At 39.9% G+C, this 20704-nt stretch overlaps 1 protein-coding gene across 1 annotated transcript; it reads right to left on the bottom strand.

Moving 5' to 3' along the window:
* Nucleotides 1–482: 482 nt before the first annotated feature.
* Nucleotides 483–17552, bottom strand: SC5D (sterol-C5-desaturase). The gene is made up of 5 exons (XM_046685848.1): nucleotides 17427–17552; nucleotides 5630–5847; nucleotides 4549–4681; nucleotides 2375–2475; nucleotides 483–2023 (listed from the first exon to the last, which is right to left on the bottom strand). The coding sequence occupies exons 2-5, from the start codon at nucleotides 5837–5839 to the stop codon at nucleotides 1568–1570; spliced, it is 900 nt and encodes a 299-aa protein (XP_046541804.1). The 5' UTR covers nucleotides 5840–5847; nucleotides 17427–17552; the 3' UTR covers nucleotides 483–1567.
* Nucleotides 17553–20704: the final 3152 nt, after the last annotated feature.

The following is a 20704-nucleotide window of genomic DNA, read 5'->3' as shown; positions in this document are numbered from 1 at the left end:
GGGAAGATAAAGCAGAAAAAAAAGACTGGCAACAGTTGTTAGCTCAGGTGCCAATCTTTAAAAAAAAAAAAAAAAAATTTCCTTCTATTTCTTGGGCAAAGTGGAGTACCAGGGGTGGGATGGGGTGGAGGATTAGCGACAAGCCCTCGGCTGCATTTACCAGTTACTAAATACTAAGTGGTACACTGGCATCTTGAGGTAAGATAACAACACTGTAATAGTAACTCAAAGAGAAAGAAGATTTTCATCCGGATCCCAAGCATTGTATTTTATGACCAGTGTCTTGCTGAAACTCTCAAATCTAATAAAGTTGGGAGACATAAAAAGAATCTGATAGCCCCTTCTCTCTTTCTCCTTTGATGTTGAGCATTTGGGGACATTTTAAAACAGTTTTGACAATCCGCATCATTTCTGGTTTCAAACTGACATAAAATTTGTACAAATACTTTGTGCTGTTACAATACTTAACTGATACAGTTTAATAATAGTCATAATCAACTTTTATTGATTTTATATAAATATCTTATAGAATGCCTTGCAAACCACGTTTTTCCAATATATTTACGTCACAACATACATTTCTTTACGAAAGTACATGTTAAATCTTTTTGCAGAGGAAGTGGGGAGAAGTGAGGGAAGAAGAGGGGAGAATAAGGTCACAAAACTAATCTTCAGTGACAGACCTAAATATTTGGCAATTATGTCCTTTTATAGAAAATTATAGGTTTGTAACATTGAAACATATCAAAAGTGCAGTGCATCAATTTAATTAAAAAATCAGCAGTGTCGAATATATTATTCGGGCATCATATTTCCTTTCTAACTATATTCAGATTCACATATTTTCACACTTATTAAATAATGGTTTTAAACAATAACCATCAAAATCTTTAGTTAAATAAGCCCAGATCTGGATTAAATCAGAGAGTATCAATTATTTTGTAAAATTTCAATTTATATATTCATCAGCAAGATGTAATATTTGACAATGTCTCCAGAGAATAAGCTTCCTATGCGTAGGAAGACGATACTCTTATTGCACCTGCTATTAATTAGGTCACTTACACAGCCACTAATATATCAGAATTTTTTCGCACACTGGTATTTCCACTTGAACAAATCATACTGACATTGAAGACTTAACCATTCCTGAAACAAGGAACCATCTTTATATTAGTATTTCTTTGTTATGGTGCTTAGTCTTGGTATTATTAAGCACAATGAATTTTTCTTAATGAATATGGTGGATTAAGGCAAAAGGACATAACCTAGTCCCCTCAATAATGTATTCTCTCTCTATCTTTCTAAAAATTGTTGTTGAGGCTATACAAATCACAGATCGGCTGGCTAGAAAGATACAAGTTGTCCCTTAGACTAACACCTAGTATTTTAAGCATGAGGTTAAAATCTTGGTGTTCACAGCATCTTCCCTTGATCTACCATTACGATCATTCCTCAGCACGACCCACAATGCTGATTTTCAAATGATACCATTTACTTGCTATGTCTCTTGGCTATATATAGATTATTTTTCCTTATTAAAAATATTTAATAATTGGGCAATTATCTACTCAGTCTTTGTAAATTCTCCATTGAATAATTTTTCATTTTTACAGCCATTTCCTGCATGCCCATCGCACTTTTCTTCTGTCATCTTCTTTACATAACTAAGTGGACCCTTCCCTTCAAAGGAGGAAGGATTTTTGAATGAGCCTCCAATTCTATCCCACAATGTGAAATACTGTCCATAGTTACAGTCAAAAAAAAGGTGGTGGTCTGTATGGTGAGCGGAGCCATTAATAAATGGCCTTAAGATTTGGGGGACACGAAAATCACCATCATGAATAGAAATTGTCCAGAAATTGACCAAGATATACAAGCCTAAATATACCATCTTGTGTAATGGAAAGATGAAGGGGTATATATGGTAAGGCAGACCCTGAAGGAAGCCATCCAAGGGGTGAAAAGCATGACTTGCAAATGGAGTAGGAATCTTCCAGGTATGATGAGGTTTGTGTACGTGCTACAGAAGAAAAGGACACTGTTAGCACCACAAACTTTGCCCAGTGCAAGATTCAACTTAGCTTTTCATACTCATGTTGTAGAAATGAACTAACTAAAAAACCCCTTTGAAATTAGCATAATGTCTTTATAAAATAGCCCTCTTTTTAGCCCCAAACAGTAAAATTTTAACACAACCCCTCCAGACCCATAAAGAAGGATAAAAACAAAATATATCCAGTACCTGTCATGACTATGGCTACTCAGGTATTCAACATAGTTAGAGGAAATCCTTGTAAATAGGGAGCAGCGTTTATAATCACACAGTGTTGAAATGTATATTTTTTTCTCTTTCCCCTGCAAATGACTCTACCTTATATACGAGTCTATGATGAAGGCCTCTGTGAATCCAGTAGATCAGCATGTCCGTGAAAAAGAGGAAGGACAGCACACTAACAACGAGGTGAAACCAGCCTAGAAAAGACAACAGGGTGGAGCAGAATCGAGATTCAGCTTCCAAGATCAGCATTTGCTTTTTACATGTCTAAGTGCAAAATACGACCCTACACGCAAACGCTACAAACTACCTGTCTGGGCTCATTCAATACGTTATAAATTAATCTCCCCTTGACTCTAGAATCTGCTCATTTCCACATTTCCTTCATGTAGAAACTTGAAGAGTCCCACCTACAATATTTCTTAATTAAACTCTGAAGATATTTATGAGACAGAAAAAGAATACTCCGCAGGCATCTTTATTATTTAAATCTCTGAGAATAACGCCATTAAATAATTTTCCTTCATATTAACCTGCTTAAACTTACCTTTACACATTATCTCCATGCTTAGAATTTTATTTTCCACTAAATATCTTAAGCCTAGCATCTACTCCATAACCCAACCCTTTCTCATCTTTCCAACCTTATCTGTTCTTGTACAAACCAGGCTAGTTTACTCAATGTCCTTCTCATATCTTGAAAGTCTTACCTCTGTGCCTTTACTCGTACTGTTTCACATATCTAGAATGCCTTCCTCCTTTTATTTTTACTCACAATCTTATCCACTTTCCCAGGCCTAGCCAATGCATCACCCTAGTGTATAATTTTTGTTCCCTCCTCTAAATAACCAAATAACGTCTGACTTAGGGAGTAGGGGTGCTCGTGCTGGCAAGCTGGGTTCTAGTCCCAGAGCCATCACTTATTTGTTGAGCGACCTGGGCAAGTTATCGAAAGTCTGTACATTTAATTTACTCACCTATAAAAGGAGTATAGTAAGAGTACCTACCTCATAGAATTGATGCAGAACAACATGGACTGATACATGTGAAAAGCTGTGAACTGTAGCTGGTACATATTAACACTCAATAAATGTTAACTACTACTCTTTCTTTTTTTTTTGAGGAAGATGAGCCCTGAGATCATATCTGCTGCCAATCCTCCTCTTTTTGCTGAGGAAGACTGGCCCTGAGCTAACATCTGTGCCCATCTTCCTCTACTTTATATGTGGGATGCCTACCACAGTATGGCTTGTCAAGTGGTGCCATGTCTGCACCTGGAATCCAAACCGACGAACGCCGAGCCGCCGAAGCAGAACGTGCGAACTTAACCGCTGTGTCACTGGGCTGGCCGCTATTCTTATTTTCTGATACTAGATACTGAAAATGTATCTTGATCATATAACTTCAGAGTTCCACAAAAATTTAGGTTAGTCACTGTAGGACTGTTTTAGTAGGAAAAGAGGAAAAATCTAAAGGTCTAAAAATTAGAGATCATTTAAATAAACTATGGATATCTGTACAATGAGATACTATAACTGATATATTATAATAATGTCAATATTTATTTACTTTATTTTTTAACTTTTTTGTGAGGAAGACTGACCCTGAGCTAACATCTGTGCCAATCTTCCTCTACTCTATGTGGGATGCCGCCACAGCATGGCTTAATGAGCAGTGCGAGGTCCGTGCCTGGGATCCTAACCCGCAAACCTCAGGCCGTTGAAGCAGAGTGCGCGAACTTAACCACTACACCACCAGGCTGGCCACTCAATATTTACTGACATGCAGACATGGGCATATATATTGCTAAGAGAAAAACAAAACCAGAGTCCAATCCAACAATGTATAGGAAGGCTTCATTTTTGTATTGTAAATAATGAAGTATACAGGCATAGAGAAGTGGGAGCACGCATGCCAGAAGATGCACAGTTTCTAGGCAGCAGGATAATTGATTTTTAAAAATCTGTATTTTCTGATTTTCTATAATTATCATGTACTACTTGAGTTATTTTTTCAGAAGTTTGAATTCAATGAAGACAACGGGAAACAAATTTGAGGGCCTATGTCGGATCCCCCAGGCACAATTTCATCTACAACAAAGACTTTAAAATTGATAGATAAAACCAATGAAATGCACATATGGGGCAAGATAGAATATATAAAAGTAGAACACTAAGGACAATGGAACTATTTGCAATTATTTTAAAAGAAAAACAGGCAGTTTGGTTCTTTTGAGAAACCACTCTGTGCCTGATCTATTATTCACTTACCACTTGGAAACTCTCCTACGTCATCATATAATTTGCTGTAGCCTCGCAACTCCAGCAGGAACAATAAAATAGTGGGAATACTTATCCATGGCAATGACTGGACAGCAAACATAATCTCTCGATAGACTTGATTCTGAAAATGAAATTTCCAATACTTAAAAATCACAAAATCTACGTTAAACAAAACTAGTATAAAACTGTTGTGAATTGGATTTTAAAAATCTTTTTTGGGCCAGCCCCAATGGCCTAGTGGTTAAAGTTTGGTTCCTGGGGGTGGGACCACACCACTTGTCTGTCAGTGGCCATGTTGTGGTGGCGGCTCACATAAAAAAAGAGGAAGACTGGCAACAGATGTTAGCTCATGGCAAATCTTCCCCAGCAAAAAAAAAAAAAAAAAAAAAAAAAAAAAAAAATCTTTTTTATATGAAGAAGCTTACCTCCAAACTGTTTCTATTAAAATTTTAATATGTGGAAATGGGCGTGTAAGAAAAACATTCCATTTGTACTGAGCATATGCAATAAATATTTTTAGATTCTGAAACTTTTCCCCCTTCCCACACAAAATCTGTATTTTAAATTTCTTTTACAGAATAATCACTTTTTTCATAATTAATTTCTATCCCAATCCTCCCTTTTTTTTCCAGTTGACAAATACAAATAACTTAAATAGAAAAATGATTGTAAACAAGTCTAAAACTACTGAGTTTGAATCTTCTATCTAGGCAAACAAAAATATATACAGATAGAGAACATATTTCAGTTTGTGAAAGTCAAACATTAAAATAATTACACAAATATGTGCATTTATTCATTCATCACTATAAGAAAAAAAATTCTTGTCTATGTATCTGCAAGATACAGACTTATAGTCTTAAAAAAAAATTTTGGATTCATTTATTTGTTTAAATTAAGGGAAAGAGAGAGGGGATTAGCCCTATCAAAAATATCTAATCCATTGAGGCTGGTTTCCAAAGCTTTGTGTAATGGTTAAAACCAGTTTAATATGAAAATCTCGCAAAAACATCATACTGTCATTTTTACCGTAACAGTAAGTTAGAAAGTAGGTGAGAAAATCACTTACCTTTAAAAATTGTGGATGTTTCATTAATGCATGGTCAAAGACAAAATAATAGTTCAGCGTTGAAAAGAGGAAATAAAGGATATAAGCACCAAGATTTGTAACAATCAGGAGACTAATAGTTTGTCGGAAGATGTCATCCTCTGGCCATGTGGCTGGATATATGTATGGTGTAAAAAAATAATAATCTGCAGCACTGAGAACAAGATCCATCTTAGCCCCTAAAAGATAAACATGTGCAACGATTATTTACCCACAATGACATTTCTCAAAGCAAACACTTTTCACAAACACTACAGTCATGTGTTGCTAGGTGATTTCATTATTGTGTGAACAGCACAGATTGTACTGAAGGGGAACAAAATTTCCCATCCCAAAATGTGTCTCCTTAACAAGGGGATTATTTTAGGCTGACTTTTTTCTCCCAAATGTCTTTTTTTTTTTTGTGAGGAAGATTGGCCCCGAGCTAACATCTGTTGCCAATTGTCCTCTATTTTGTATGTGGGACCCTGCCATAGCATGACTCGATGCACCCGGGATCCAAACCTGCAAACCCTGGGCCACTGAAGCAGACCATGCCAACTTAACCACTACACCACTGGGCTGGCCCTAGGCTGATTATTTTTAAGAAAGAGAAGACTCAGAGGGGCTGGCCCCGTGGCCGAGTGGTTAAATTTGCGCGCTCCGCTGCAGGCGGCCCAGTGTTTCGTTGGTTCGAATCCTGGGCGTAGACATGGCACTGCTCATGAAACCTCGCTGAGGCAGCATCCCACATGCCACAACTAGAAGGACCCACAATGAAGAATATACAACTGTGTACTGGGGGGTTTTGGGGAGCAAAAATAAGTTCTGTAAAAAAAAAAAAAAGAAAAAGAAAAAGAAACACAAGACTCAGAAAATTTTTCTTGTTAACTCCCACTTAACTGCCTAAAAGAATTCAGACAAAAAACCCTGCCTCAGGAATTGAGCTATCACCTTAACATAACATGAACTAGGTGGCAGACAGGGAGGAACCTAGAAGAACCTGGTTGTTGGGCTCCCCTCTGTGTTCTTCTGTTTCTGTGTGGTCAAACACTTGCTTTCCAAACGTTGCTCCTTTTCACCTACCTGTGAATTGCCTTCCTTCCCAATGAAGTCACTGACTCTCCCCAACTCCAACATCTTCTTTTGTCTTTAGCTGAGGATGGTATTTAAGGTGAGGGCTTCAACCATTTTGGTGCCTTACTCAGTTTTCCTGAGTTTCTCCCATGTATACATGTTATTAAACTTTTGTTTGTTTTTTTCCTGTTAATCTGTCTCATGTCAATTTAATTCCTAGACCAGCCAGAAGAACCTAGGAGAGAGGAAAATTTCTTCCTCTCTGATAGTACTTACACAAGCCTAGATGATATAGCCTACTATACTATACTACAGTCCTAGGCTATATGGGATGAATCTTATGGGACCACTGTTGTATAAGCAGTCTGTCCTTTTCCATTGTCCTTATGTGGTGCATGGCTGTCCTTGAAGCTCCTGCTTTAATAAGCCCATGTAGTGTAAGTCCGCTGCTACCAGACTCCCCTAAATGCCATCTTTAGAGCCAGAAGGGATCTTAAATATCATCTCTAGTCCAATCTCTTCTTATTATGCGTGGGGACACCAGAACTCAGTTAGAGAAACTGAGGCCCAGGAAGTTTTTTCTCTAAGGTCATCAAGCTGGTAAGTGGTGTAAGTCCACTTAGTGGTCACCTTAGTGTTCTTTTCTAGTATGTCCTAGGGCAACATGGCAAGTAGTCAAGATGTGGAAGAGCAGGAACTAGGTACTTAGGCAAATGTTTTACTCCTTCAGCTACAAGTTTCAGTGGCATCTCTCTCCTAAAAGGACTCATATTTCAGAGATTCGTGCTTCAGTGCTGAGACATAAGATAAATTTCCTAAAAGGCATCCATGCTGTCACCATAAGCAGAGAAGTCAGGGACAATCTGTTCTTGTGACAGAAGGAAACTTTGTTCTGTCCCCCATTGACAGAACAAAGGCAAACAGGTTCTTGGCATTAAGAACCAGAATACATTTATCCCTCACCCCCTAATCAATATACTAGATCAGGGCCTGGCAAACGTGGCCCACAGAACGGCCCGCAAAGCTTAAGATATTTACTAGCTGGCCCTTTAAAAGAAAAGTTTGCCAACTCCTGCTCTAGATGCTTAAATTTTTAGAGAAACTTTAGTCAGTTCGGTACATTTTAAGTCTATTCTATATTCATGATCCTGTTCTATAGTTCAACAACATCTCTCATTTATAAGTAAAACTTCTGAACAATAGCAACAAAAAAAAACCAGTCTGGAAACCGCCTATCCAAATTAGATTTCAGGTATTCAAATGGCCTTTATCTGCTACATATAAATGGCATGTAAGTAAACATTCACTTATGAAATAAAATAACCTGTAGGAAAGAAAGTTTTAATTGTAGCCCACTTCCCCCACTAGATTCCCCAGAGATTTAGAAAGTCTTTAAAAAAAATAATAGACACAGGTGGTTTAAAATAATTGACATAAGAAGATATACAATGAGAAATATTGCTTCCATACATGTCTCTGTACACCACAATCATCCCACTTCTAGCCCTCTGAGAAACCATATTTATTAGTTTCCTATGAATCCTTAGGATTTTTTTTTTTTTTTTTTGCTTGAGGAAGATTGTCACAGAGCCAATCTTCCTCTATTTTGTATGTGGGATGCCGCTACAGCATGGTCTGATGAGCGGTGCATAGGTCTGCACCAGGGATCTGAACCTGCTAACCCTGTGCCGCCAAAGCAGAGCATGAAAACTTAACCACTATGCCACGGGGGCTGGCCCCTGAATCCTTAGGACGTTTTTAAATGTAAGATCAAACTACAAGGTTTTATTTCCCTCCTTTCTTACAAAAAGTGGCAAGTTATATACACTGTTCCTTTCTCTTTTCTTTTAACAACATAGCTTAGAGATCTGTCCCTCTCTATATAAAGAACATCCTCCTTTTCTTTGTTTTTAATTAAATAGCTTTACTGAGATACAATTCACATATCATAAAATTCACCATTTTAAAGAGTATGATTCAGGAGTTTTTAGCATATTCTCATAGTTGTTCAATCATTACCATTATCCAATTTCAGAATATTTTTATCATCCCCAAAAGAAACCCCACAGCTCATACCATTTAGCCTCCTGGATGTGTAAATTAATATTTTTCATCAAATTTGAGGAGTATGGGGCCATTATTTCTTAAAATAAACTTTTTGCCCATTTCTCTCTCTTCTCCTTCTGGGACTCCCATTATGCTTATATTGGTATTTTGGATGGTGCCCCCCAAGTCTCTGAGCCTCTGTTCATTTTTCTTCATTCTTTCTTTATGTTCCTAGGACTGGATAAATCTCAATTGACCTATCTTCAAGTTCTTTGATTCTCTGTTCTGTAAGCTCAAATCTGACATGAAGCCTGACAGTTAATTTTTAACTTCAGTTATTATACTTTCAACTTCTGAATTTTTTTTTTTAAAGATTTTATTTTTTTTCCTTTTTCTCCCCAAAGCCCCCCGGTACATAGTTGTATATTCTTCATTGTGGGTCCTTCTAGTTGTGGCATGTGGGACGCCGCCTCAGCGTGGTTTGATGAGCAGTACCATGTCCGCGCCCAGGATTCGAACCAACGAAACACTGGGCCGCATGCAGTGGAGCGCATGAACTTAACCACTTGGCCATGGGGCCGGCCCCAACTTCTGAATTTTTTTTTAAAGATTTTATTTCTCCTTTTTCTCCCCAAAGCCCCCCAGTACATAGTTGTATATATTTCTAGTAGTGAGTCCTTCTGGTTGTGCTGTGTGGGATGCTGCCTCAGCATGGCTTGATGAGTGGTGCCATGTCCACACCCAGGATCCGAACCAGCGAACCCTGGGCCGCCGAAGCAGAGTACGTGAACTTAACCACTCAGTCCTGGGGCCGGCCCCTCACCTCCTGAATTCTTATTTATTTATTTATCTTTAATAAATTCTATTACTTTGAGATTCTCTATTTGGTGGGAAATTGTTCTCATACTTTCTTTTAGGTATTTAGACACAGCATTCTTTAGATCTTTGAACATACTTGTAGTAGTGGATTTAAAGTCTCTGTCTACTAAGTCCAATGTCTGGGCTTTCTCAGAGAGAGTTTCTATTGTCTGCTTTTGTGTGTGTGTATAGGCCATACCTACTTGCTTGTATGTCTCATAATTTTTTGTGGAAAATGGAACAATTCCATAAATAACATAATGTGGCAGCCCTAGACATCAGATTCCCCGTGGGCCTCCTCCCAGGTTTCATGTTGCTGTTGTTGCTGCTTATTTAAGTGACTTTCCCAGATTAATTGTATAACACCTGTACTCTCTGTAGTATGCAGATACTGAAGTCTCTGCTGGTGATGACTGAACAGATTTCCTTAAATGTCTTTTTTTTTTTTTTTGAGGAAGATGAGCCCTGAGCTAACTGCTGCCAATCCTCCTCTTTTTTGCTGAGGAAGACTGGCCCTGAGCTAACATCCATGCCCATCTTCCTCTACTTTATATATGGGACGCCTACCACAGCATGGCTTTTGCCCAGCGGTGCCATATCCACACCTGGGATCTGAACTGGTGAACCCTGTGCCGCCGAGAAGCAGAACATGCAAACTTAACCAATGCACCACTGGGCCGGCCCCTCCTTAAAGGTCTTGAACCAAGAAGTCTCTCAGCCTGTGCTGAGGTGCCAGGTGTTGGGCCATGCTTTTAATGCTTCTGTGGGCAGTTTACAACTCTGACTTCGCCCTCACTTCCTGCTTGCACAGACCCTCAAAGTCAGCCAGAAGTAAGAGAGTAGAGCCATCTCCCATGTTTCTTGGGTAGGTGCACAGCCCTTCTCATGGAAATCATTCTAGATTTCTAAGAAAATGTCAGAGCTTTTCAAAGTCTCTGTGGACGTGCTTCAGTGTTTCCTTTGAAGTTTTATGGTCAGGCTCTTGTTAGTGCCAACGGTTGACACTCCCTCCTGCCCTGAGCTAACATCCGTGCCCATCTTCCTCCACTTCACATGTGGGATGCCTGCCACAGCACGGCTTGATGAGCAGTGCCATGTCTGCACCTGGGATCTCAACTGGTGGACCCCCAGCCGCCAAAGCAGAATGTGTGAACCTAACCAGTGCACCACTGGGCCGGCCCCAATTCCCCCTTTTTTATTGTACAGGTCTACTATTCTTTCTTAAAACATTTGGCATCAGTGTATTTTGGAACTCAGAATTTCTAGATTTTTCAAAGGTCATAACATTATCCTGTTAAATATATTAATATTTGTTTAGAAAAATGTATGAAATTCACATTAAGTGGGATAAATACATACTGTAAATAGTATTACAGTTCATTTGTATGGTAATAATTTATGTAGTAATTAACTGATAAATGAAAAATAGAATTTGTACAGACTATAAATACTTTATTACTTCTATTTTTAAAGGAAGATATTCAGTAAACTTTCAAATACATACCAAAGTTAAATATCTGTGTAAGTATGTATTTATACATGTGCAATAAATACTTATTACGTCTATTTGTTTGAGGATCTTAGAGAGAAGGGCCCATCAGGTTGGAATCAGACATTGAGGGTGATCCAGGATCAGGATTCCCAAGAGAGGACGCAACACTACCCAAGATGGCTTTTTGAAAAGATTTCTACCAATGTCATCTGTCTTATTACCGTTTTTCTGCCTCTGTGATTGCTGTTTAATTGCATACCATAATGCCTTCAGCCATTTTTCCTTTTGTGCTCACAATGTAGTCGTTGTTGTCAGCATCATTAATGTATCATGACTATCTTCATGCTTCAGTGTGTTTAACCACCTTTCAGCAATTTCCCCATCATCCAAGGAAGGCATAACAGAAGCATCACGATCAATGTTCAGCATTTCTTCAATGTCAGCTTCTCCTGACTTATTTCTGGTTTTGGCTGTTAAAATACATGGTGTAATTAATGAAGTCAGGTATCACCTTCTCACTGGTGACACAAAATCCTTCCAAATCTTTATCTGCAGGTTCATTTTCAAGCTTCATTGTCAGCTAGAATGTTAAGCATTTATTAACACTGATTCATCAATATCACTTCATGCCTCAGCGATTTGAACACAAGATCTTTATGAGTGAGCTCTTACTGGAAATTTTGATTGCTAGTGTCACACTCTTTGGTGAAAAAGGTATTACAGTCACAACGGGGGGACAGTAAATGCTAAAAACATTACTTTTCACAAAAAGTTGAGGAGAATGTATAAAAGAGTTACCTAGGAATAATTAAAAATCTTCCATTGTCTTTCAGTCCAGCCTGCCTAGAACTTGTGCCATCAGCATAGGCGTTACTGAACCAGCCTAAAGATGTTTGCAATAAGATGCCCAGGTATTTTGTGAGGCTCATTCAAAAACTGTAGATGCTGGCTTTTTCTAATTGCTTCCAACTTGATCTTCTATGTGTCTGGAGCACTGGCTCCTTCCAGAATAGTTAACTTTTTCTTCGGATTACAGTCTGGTGCTTCTCCTGCGGTATAATGTTTTCCAGGAATGAAAAGCAAGTATAGAACTATTTTATCACCATGGCAAATTTATTCAGCTCTCACGTTTTCATCAGATATTGTGTTAGCAAATTCATCAGGGTAACGTTTAGCTGCTTCACGGTCAGCACAACAATTTTCACCATACTTTCAGATATTTTCATCACACTCCTTCCTAAATTTCTGAATCCTCCCTTAATGCTAACATTCATCGTCAGCAGCAGTTCTTGATATGTTCCAGCTGCTTCATGATCAACAAAGCAATCAGTGGCATTTATTTACTTCCTTATCAAGTTCACTTAATCAAAACATGGTTAGGATCCTCATTTTCTGTCCTGTGCAGTGGTTTCCTGGTTTTCATTACTTCTTGGTCCTCGCTGCCAGTGTAAAACTTCAGCAATCTGTCCTTCTGTTCTTTAAGTCACACATGGTGGGTGTTACCACGCTGTCTGCTCGCACAGTCTGCCTTGCAGACACACCATGCACAAGCTCCTATGACAGCCCCACATTCCGTGCTACTATGAACGACAGATGTTTCCATTCATTCTGTTAGTCATAGGGCTACTTTAACTATTTTTTCAATATCTTTACATGCAATTAAACCCAAAGTAACACAACAGTACCAGCAAACAGCAGAGGCAGGAGTACCCGGCAGGAGCATCAAGACACAGTGGGCACCTCAGTCAGTTGGAGTCAGGCTTTGCTATCAAATGAGTTTGAGTCTCAAACTCTAAAAAAACAAAAAACTCTTGGTTTTCCGGGCTTTTTCCAGACTTTGAAACTGTGGCTAGGGACTGTGGACCTACGTTCCTTTGTGTGACTTCACTGCTGTTTAACCCACAAATAGATAAGTGGACAGATACTAATCTTTTGCTGCTGCAAACAGTTTTACGGTGATTAATCCTGGGTTGGGTAAACTTCTACAAGAGCTAGGTCAAAGACTAACTACATTGGTTAACTTTGGGAGATACTGTTAAACTGCTCTCCAGAGGAAACGCGTGACTTTGCAAGCCCACAGCAATGTAGGATACTCCTGATTTCCCTACAATCTCACCAACAGAGAGTATCACCAAACTTTTGAAGATTTGTTAATCAATAGCAAAGAAATGGTAGCTCAGTGTATATTTCATTCACATTTATCTTATGATGAGTGAGGCTGAGTATCATTTCATATATTCAGAATAATTTATATTTTTTTCTGTGAATTATCTGTGTTTATTCTTTGCCCATTTTCCCCACTGAGTCTTTAGTCTTAAAATCAAATTCTAGAAGCGCTTTATGAATTAGGGTGTTTAGCCCCTTGTTGGTGATATGAGTAGCAAGCATTTTTTCTCACTTTAGCACTAAAAGAAAATTTTAATTAATTAATGCCAAATGCCAGATATTGACATATATCCTTCAGCAAATATTGTTAATTCATTCGAATCACAATTATCAAGCACTACTTTTAGGTAATGAGCATACAAAAAGATTTAAAAGATATAGTCTAAATCCATCTTAAAGGTAAGGCAACTAGAGAAACAAATAATTACATCAATATGACAAGTGCTATAATAAAGGCATCTACACAAATTCCATGCAGTCAGAAAAGACAACACAACTACCTCAGCTCACAGTATAAGGCTTCACAGTGAAAACATTTGATTTGGCCTTTGAAGACCATTACCAGAAACAAAAGGTTAGAGATAGCCATTTCAAATAGAAATAACAATGGTGAAGGCATGGAAAGTCATGCTGTACATTCATGGCTCACTGGGTGTGGCTGACAGGTGCCGAAGAGTGCGACAGCAGTGAGGCAGAGGGAAGAAAATGTTCCAGGGTGAACCTGGTCAAAGGAAATTGCTGTGAGACTGGAGGGACCTGCTGCCCTGCTAAGGAGTTTGGATTTTCCCTTATTCATGATGGGGAGACACTACAGACTTTTGAGCAGGAAGGAGGTATAATCAGACCCCTAGCTCATAAAAACCATTCCGTCAGGAATGACACTAGCTGGGTTGCTCTGGTGGTAGACTAATCCAGAGAAGATGACAGCCTGACCTCAGGCAGGAGCTAGGGGAATAGACGCGCTCACTGGAGATGTAACAAGTAAAAAAAAATCCCACAGGACTTGAAAACTGATTGGATACTAGAATGCGAAAGAGGGAGAAACCTAGGATGACCGTGAGATTTTAGCTTGTCCGAGTGGATGGTGACGTCATTATAATGGAAATAGGGAATGCTGGGAGAGCCAGGAGATTTCGGAGCGACAGGGACAGGGCGTGCGTGAGGAGTGACGGGTTCAGTTTGGGTCTTAAATCCAATTGCCTGTGGCTCATCTGGGCTCCCAGACATAAGCAATAGGCAACATGCAAATATGAATCTGAAGTTCAAAAGTGAGTCTAGTGGTCGTTGAAGCTGAAGCGTAAGAGGCAGAAACTGTCAAGGGAAATAGTGTAGCAGGGGAAAGACACTAAGTAAGTGATGACTGGAAACATAAATTTTGAAGAAAAACCTAACAATTGAAAAGGACATTTCGACACCACTCGAGGTTGCCAAGAGGTGATGGACTAATCCGTCTGTTACCCACAGTGCCACACAGCCCTAATCCAATCCAGGACCTGGAATAGCATGGCGCAATCAAAAGGAACTCCAACATTAACCAAGAATCTTTAATATCAGATATAAGCAAAAACTTTAATAAGATCTCAGTCCTTAACTTTAAAAAACTCTTTAATTTTGCTTTTACCTGAAGATCATGTTAATTGTTTTAATCTGTATATTCTCCGTACAAAATTGCTACAACAGCAAACCAGTGCCTGGGAGGGAGGAGGAAATGCACCTCAGTCAATCTAGAGGCAGTTTGGATATGTGAAATTAAGGCTGTTCTAAGTGTTTTTAGAATTTTGGTTTCAATTGTATTTGCTGAGTGTAGGAATTAGGTATTCGTGAATATACTGCTGTAATTTCTGACATCTAACACAAAATCTTCTGAAATCAACAACAATATGATGGAAACACTGCAATTCGATTTTGAAGTTTATATTCAAACCCACATCTATAAAATGGAGATGACATATGTATGTCATAGAATTGTCATAAGGTTTAGGGACTAACTACATACACTTTTGGCATCATCGACACATGGAAGCAGTCAATAAATAGGAGCTATTATTATCACTGTCATGGGAGCCAAAGCTGAGTCAAAATTCCTTTAACCTAAGGCAGAAAAAGGTGCCATTTGATTTTTCTTTGAAAAATAACTGGTAATACCTAATATTAATATTTTCTATATACTAGGTACTGTACATATTAACTAATTTAATTCCTTCAAGAAACCCCAAGAGTTAGGTACTAGCATTATTCTTATTTTACAGATGAAGAAGCTGGTCACAGAAAATTCAAGTAACTCGCGCAACGTCATCAAGTAAATAAACTCTGGAGCTGGGATTCCAACCCCTGCTGTCTGGTTCCAAAGTCCGTTAACTTTAAGCAAGATCCGCTGCCTCCCCACCATTATCTCAATTCTTCACTCCTTAAGTGTGCAAATTCTCAGTGATTCTACCATATAATCTTGCATATAATGTCAAGGGGCCTCTTAACACCTCCACACCCTAAGTTAAGTACCTCTGACTGAAACAGAACCTTCTATTCAATATTGTTTTACCTTTGCAGAAGCAAACCTTTTCTTAAAATAGTTCCCAATACAACACAATTAGGCTCAGAATGACTGAGTCTACCATTTATTACCTTTTTGCTTTACCTTAAAAGTAGAAATAATAGCTAACATTTATTGAGAACCAAGTATTAAAGTATTATTTACTTTTTATGTATTCCGTCACAATTCTCACAACCCTATGAGGTAGGTACTTCTATAACCCCCATTTTATAGACAGGGGAACTGAGGGCAGGAGTATTTAAATAACTTGTTCAGTAACAAGTAACAGCTGGGATGTATATTCCAGAGCATGTACTCTTAGCTACCACATTATATTACCTCTCAAGGTGTTACACATGCAAATGGAAAATTATGTCTCTCATGTTAATTACATTACATAACAAACGAAAAAGCACTCTGTAAAAAGATCAGGGGTCACATATTTAGGATTTTTTTGGGTGAGTAACATTACAAATTAAAAAAAAAAAAGAAACGATGGTGATATGAGGACAGGTAACCTACTACAAGGTTTTGGCTAACAACACCCGGCTACCCCAAACTTTTCGAGGTAATGTTTTCTTCTCTTGTACCATCTCCAATTTTTTTTTTTTTGGTGAGAACGATTTGCCCTGAGCTAACATCCGTTGACAACCTTCTTGTTCTTCTTTTTTTTTTTTTTTTGATTAAGATTAGCCCTGAGGGAACATCTGTGCTAATCTTCCCCCAAAATTTCACCTGTGGGATGCCTTCAGCGCATGACTGGTAGTAAAGTGGGTCTGCGCCCCGGATCCGAACTGTAACCACTCTGCCACGGGGCGGCCCCCTACCATCTCAAAATTTACTCTGCTATTACATAGGGAAGCTAGTTGACGTGATTTTTCCTTCTCCAGTGCTAAAGTAATAAATTCCCTTCTCTTCTAGTCTCCCCAAACAGTGGATTGCTACACCTCCATCCTAACTACGTTGCAGTAACTGGAGTTTGCACTACAATGGTAGAAGTCACAGATAATGACCAGTCCTTCCGCCTAATTCCTTCGCTCTTTAAAAAGATAAAATAAAATCTGTCACAAAGTAAAGTATTAGTGTTCAGTGGACAGACTTCCCTTGGACAAGAGATCCGCAACGGCCAACGTCAAATACTTCATTTTCTTCACGCCCATCCGTGTGTATTTCTTTCACGTCCAGGCCTCCTCAGCGCCCTGAAATAGCTCCTCTAGCCAGGCAGCGACCCTAAACCAGAGGTCTCTGGTCGCAACCCCCCTGCCTCCAGCCTGGGCCAGCGTGCGTCCCCTGCGCCCCGCACTCGCCCATCACAGCCCTCGCAGCCCGTTTTCAGGTTGCCCAGCTGCCTGCCAGTCTCTGCCACGGTCAGCGCAGGAGCCCTCGGGTCAGTTTCAGTCGGGTCAGTGCCCCTGCGCCCGCCCAGTGCCCGACACCTACGACGCATTCAACAGACGCCTGCGGAATGTTGCCCAGGGCCAGGCGCACGCCGCACGTCCCCACCTGGACCCCATCCTGCTGATTTCTCTCCATCCCCTTCTCTTCCTCTCCTCTCCCACCCCGCTCTGGCGCATTCTGCCTCCTTTGCCCCCCCCTCCTGCCATCCCTACCTAGAGAGGGTTCGCCGCCGAGCCAGCCGCTGCCTGGTCCCACGCAGCCCGGGCACTTCCGCGGCCGCTGTCAAATAGAGGGCGCTGCCTGGAGGGGCGGAGCTAGGCCCCACGCTCCTGGCGGCCAGAGCCGCCCGCCAATCAGGGGCCAGCGGCATAAGCTGATATGACGGCGAATCGCGCGACTTGGCTGCGCACGGCCCTCGGCGGTCACGTGACGCCGCGAGGTCGGGGCTCCTCCCCCGCCGCTAGACCCCGGGTGGGAAGGGAGAGCGCGAAGGTGGCGCAGGTACTGAGCGCCGGCGTGTTGGGGTTTCGTTTCTTTGCTTTTTAACGGGCGATGACGTCTGTAGCCCAGAGTCTTGTACACGAAGCAGGTTTACCGTGTTTGGGGAGACACCCCAAGACAGGATGCTCTGCCTTCAGGGCAATAGGTGACATTTCCTTTGAAGGGAATGTCGGAGGCATTTTCCCACTCAAGCGACGGAGCCTCCTATATGTCAGACAACTGCTAATATTTCTCGTCCCGGAGACTGTCCTTTTCTATAGTTTTTAACCGCCGGAATCTGGCTGGTAAATCAATCTATGCAAACCAAACGGGGATATCTGTAGACTCAGAGGAGTTTGCTTTTGTGTGCGAGTGTGTAGTTTTTATCTTTGTGGTTGTTAGCTTTTCTAAACTTGAACTGCAGTGGTCGCACTTGTAAATCGACCTTCCTGGGAGCCTCAGGGTGGTGGTTCTCCCAGCCCAGGCAGCAGATTTAGCATCATCTGAGAATTTACCGGAAATGCAAATTATCGGGAGCCACCCTAAAACTGCTGGATCGGAAACTCTGGGAGGGAGCCAGGAATCGGTGTTTTAACAAACCTAGAGTGATTCTAGTGCTCCGTAAACTTTGAGGACCACTGCTCTAGTGAACTTGACCAGTCAGAAGAAAATCTGACTGATGGTTCAATTTTCTTCCCTTCAGAGTGGTAAATAGGACATACTGGAAATTGGGAGATGACTAAGTTTGAGAAAGATCATTTCTATTTCCTTATAGGGCCATGAGAAGTGCTACAGTGTAAGGAGAGAAATTATTAGTCTCCAATCATTAAAAACTTCTATGTGAGTATTGTTCTAAATATCTGTGACTTGCCTCCTTTTTTTTTTTTTAACATATAACATGTTAGTTTCAGGTGTACAACATAATAACTCGGTATTTCTATATATTGTGAAATTGCCTCCTGCATTCTAAATCACAGTTGATTTCTTCTCCGTATTTCCTTGTTATTGTTCTTATTTCATCCTTTCATTTTTGAGATTAACATTTTTACATTCATTTCCTGGGGAAAATTAAAATGTAGTTTAAAAGGCTTTTACGTAGTACCAAGTTTCGAAATTTGTGGCTGCTGTAGGGTAAAGCTTGCGTATGTGGTTTCTTTTAGTGCACAAATATATTTTCTACCCTTACTTGAATTAATTAATTTCACATTAAAAAAACAACAACAGACTTCCCTTGAAGTCTTGAGTGGGAAATCTGACATTGAAATTATAAGCAAACTTCAAATATAATATTCTGAATAGCTAGAATTTTATCATTGACTATGTACTAGTGGTCTTTTGGGACTTATAGGTTCCCAAGTTTTGAAAATGTGCAAGTTACTCCTGGGAACTCATAGTAGAAATAAATTAATCCCAAGAGAACAGTCTTTTTAAATTTTAATTAATTTTAAATGTATGAATAGAGTATCCCAGGATGCAGCTTTTTCATAGGCTTTCTCTGTGCAGGAACAATGTTCAGGATAATTTTTTTTATTCATTATTTGCAAAGTTCTATAAGCTACAATACCTGCCTACATGTCTGGTTGGGACATAAATATGTGAACAGGCCATTCCATCATTTATTCACTAATTATGGAATAGCTGATAAGAGCCAGGCACTGTTTTAGGCACATGTGATACATTGGTGATCAAGAGAAATAAAGTCCCTGCTTCAGGAAGCTTGTATGCTGGTGGAGAAGTCAGAAGACAGATAGATAGGTAATACAATGTCAGTGTTAAATGCTATGAAGCAAACAAAACAAAAGAGTAAAGTGATCAAAACTGATGAGGGCTGTTCCTTTGGACAGCATGGTCAACTTCTCTGAGTGGGGGAACGTTTGACCCGAGTGGAGTGAGGGGGCCTCATTTACTTGGAAGATTCTAAACTGAGATTTAGAGTCTGACTGTTTTTGATGAGCTGGTGGGGTCACTGGCTCACAAACATCTATTTGCATGAATTTACTTTTTAGGGGGAAAAGAGTATTCAAGAGAAAAGTAGGGGCACAAGTGTCCAGAAGCAAATCATAGGAAGAGAAGGTGTCTATTCCTCAACCTGGCCCCATGGATTAGGTTTCAGCTTAGGGCATGATGCTTAACATTTTAGGGATCAGAGGTCCCTCTGAAAATTAGATGACAGCTGTGGTCTCTGTCCCTAGAAAAGTACACTTGTGCGTACAGTAGAAGCTCTGCCTAACCACTATGCACTTGAGTAATGTTCTCAATTCCCTTTCTGAGTTATGCCATCTGATCCCTGAGAAATGCTGAAGAGTCACAGCAAGGAGGCCCACTTGGGTTCACCCCTGCATATCTGCTTTCACCAGATGAGGGAATGCTTACCAAGAGTCAGTTGTATTTGTTTCCAAGCTATTTATCCATTGTACTGCTCATAACTATGTAATTAAATTATGTAAATTGGTAAAACTTGGGTCTACAAAGAAAAACAGTTGTTGTTTCTATGAAAACCGAGAAGAATGCTTTGGAAAGACCAGATAAAGATGAGTGCTAATAAAAATAGCCATTGAATTAGGTGTAGGCAAGGTAAAGTTATAAAAGATTAGAGGAATTTTTTTTTAAAAGATTTTATTTTTTTCCTTTTTCTCCCCAAAGCCCCTCAGTACATAGGTGTATATTCTTCGTTGTGGGTCCTTCTAGCTGTGGCATGTGGGACGCCGCCTCAGCTTGGTTTGATGAGCAGTGCCATGTCTGCGCCCAGGATCTGAACTGACGAAACACTGGGCCGCCTGCAGCGGAGTGCGCGAACTTAACCACTCGGCCACGGGGCCAGCCCCTAGAGGAATTTTTTGAAGCCCCGAATCTAGTAGGATTCTGCGTTTAATTTGCTTTGCAAGGGTCTTTGTCTCTGCTTCAAACAGAATGAAACTGAAAATCCAAAGCAAAGCACTAGGGGTATAGTTTATGTAAGAAAGACTACCCTGAACTCCAATCAGAGGAACATACTCAAAAGAAAGGCCTC

Source organism: Equus quagga, chromosome 14, assembly GCF_021613505.1.
Source record: "Equus quagga isolate Etosha38 chromosome 14, UCLA_HA_Equagga_1.0, whole genome shotgun sequence".
NCBI lineage: Eukaryota > Metazoa > Chordata > Mammalia > Perissodactyla > Equidae > Equus > Equus quagga.
Note: the sequence above shows the minus strand (reverse complement) of the source record. Positions and strands in the feature narration are given on the sequence as shown.

Excerpts from the sequence above, each read along its gene's own strand:
- SC5D (XM_046685848.1), bottom strand. The coding sequence starts at position 5,839 with ATGGATCTTGTTCTCAGTGCTGCAGATTATTATTTTTTTACACCATAC. Across the intron at positions 4,682-5,629 it reads AACATCCACAATTTTTAAAG|AATCAAGTCTATCGAGAGAT; the intron begins GTAAGTGATTTT and ends TTTCATTTTCAG. Across the intron at positions 2,476-4,548 it reads CGTAGGAGAGTTTCCAAGTG|GCTGGTTTCACCTCGTTGTT; the intron begins GTAAGTGAATAA and ends TGTCTTTTCTAG.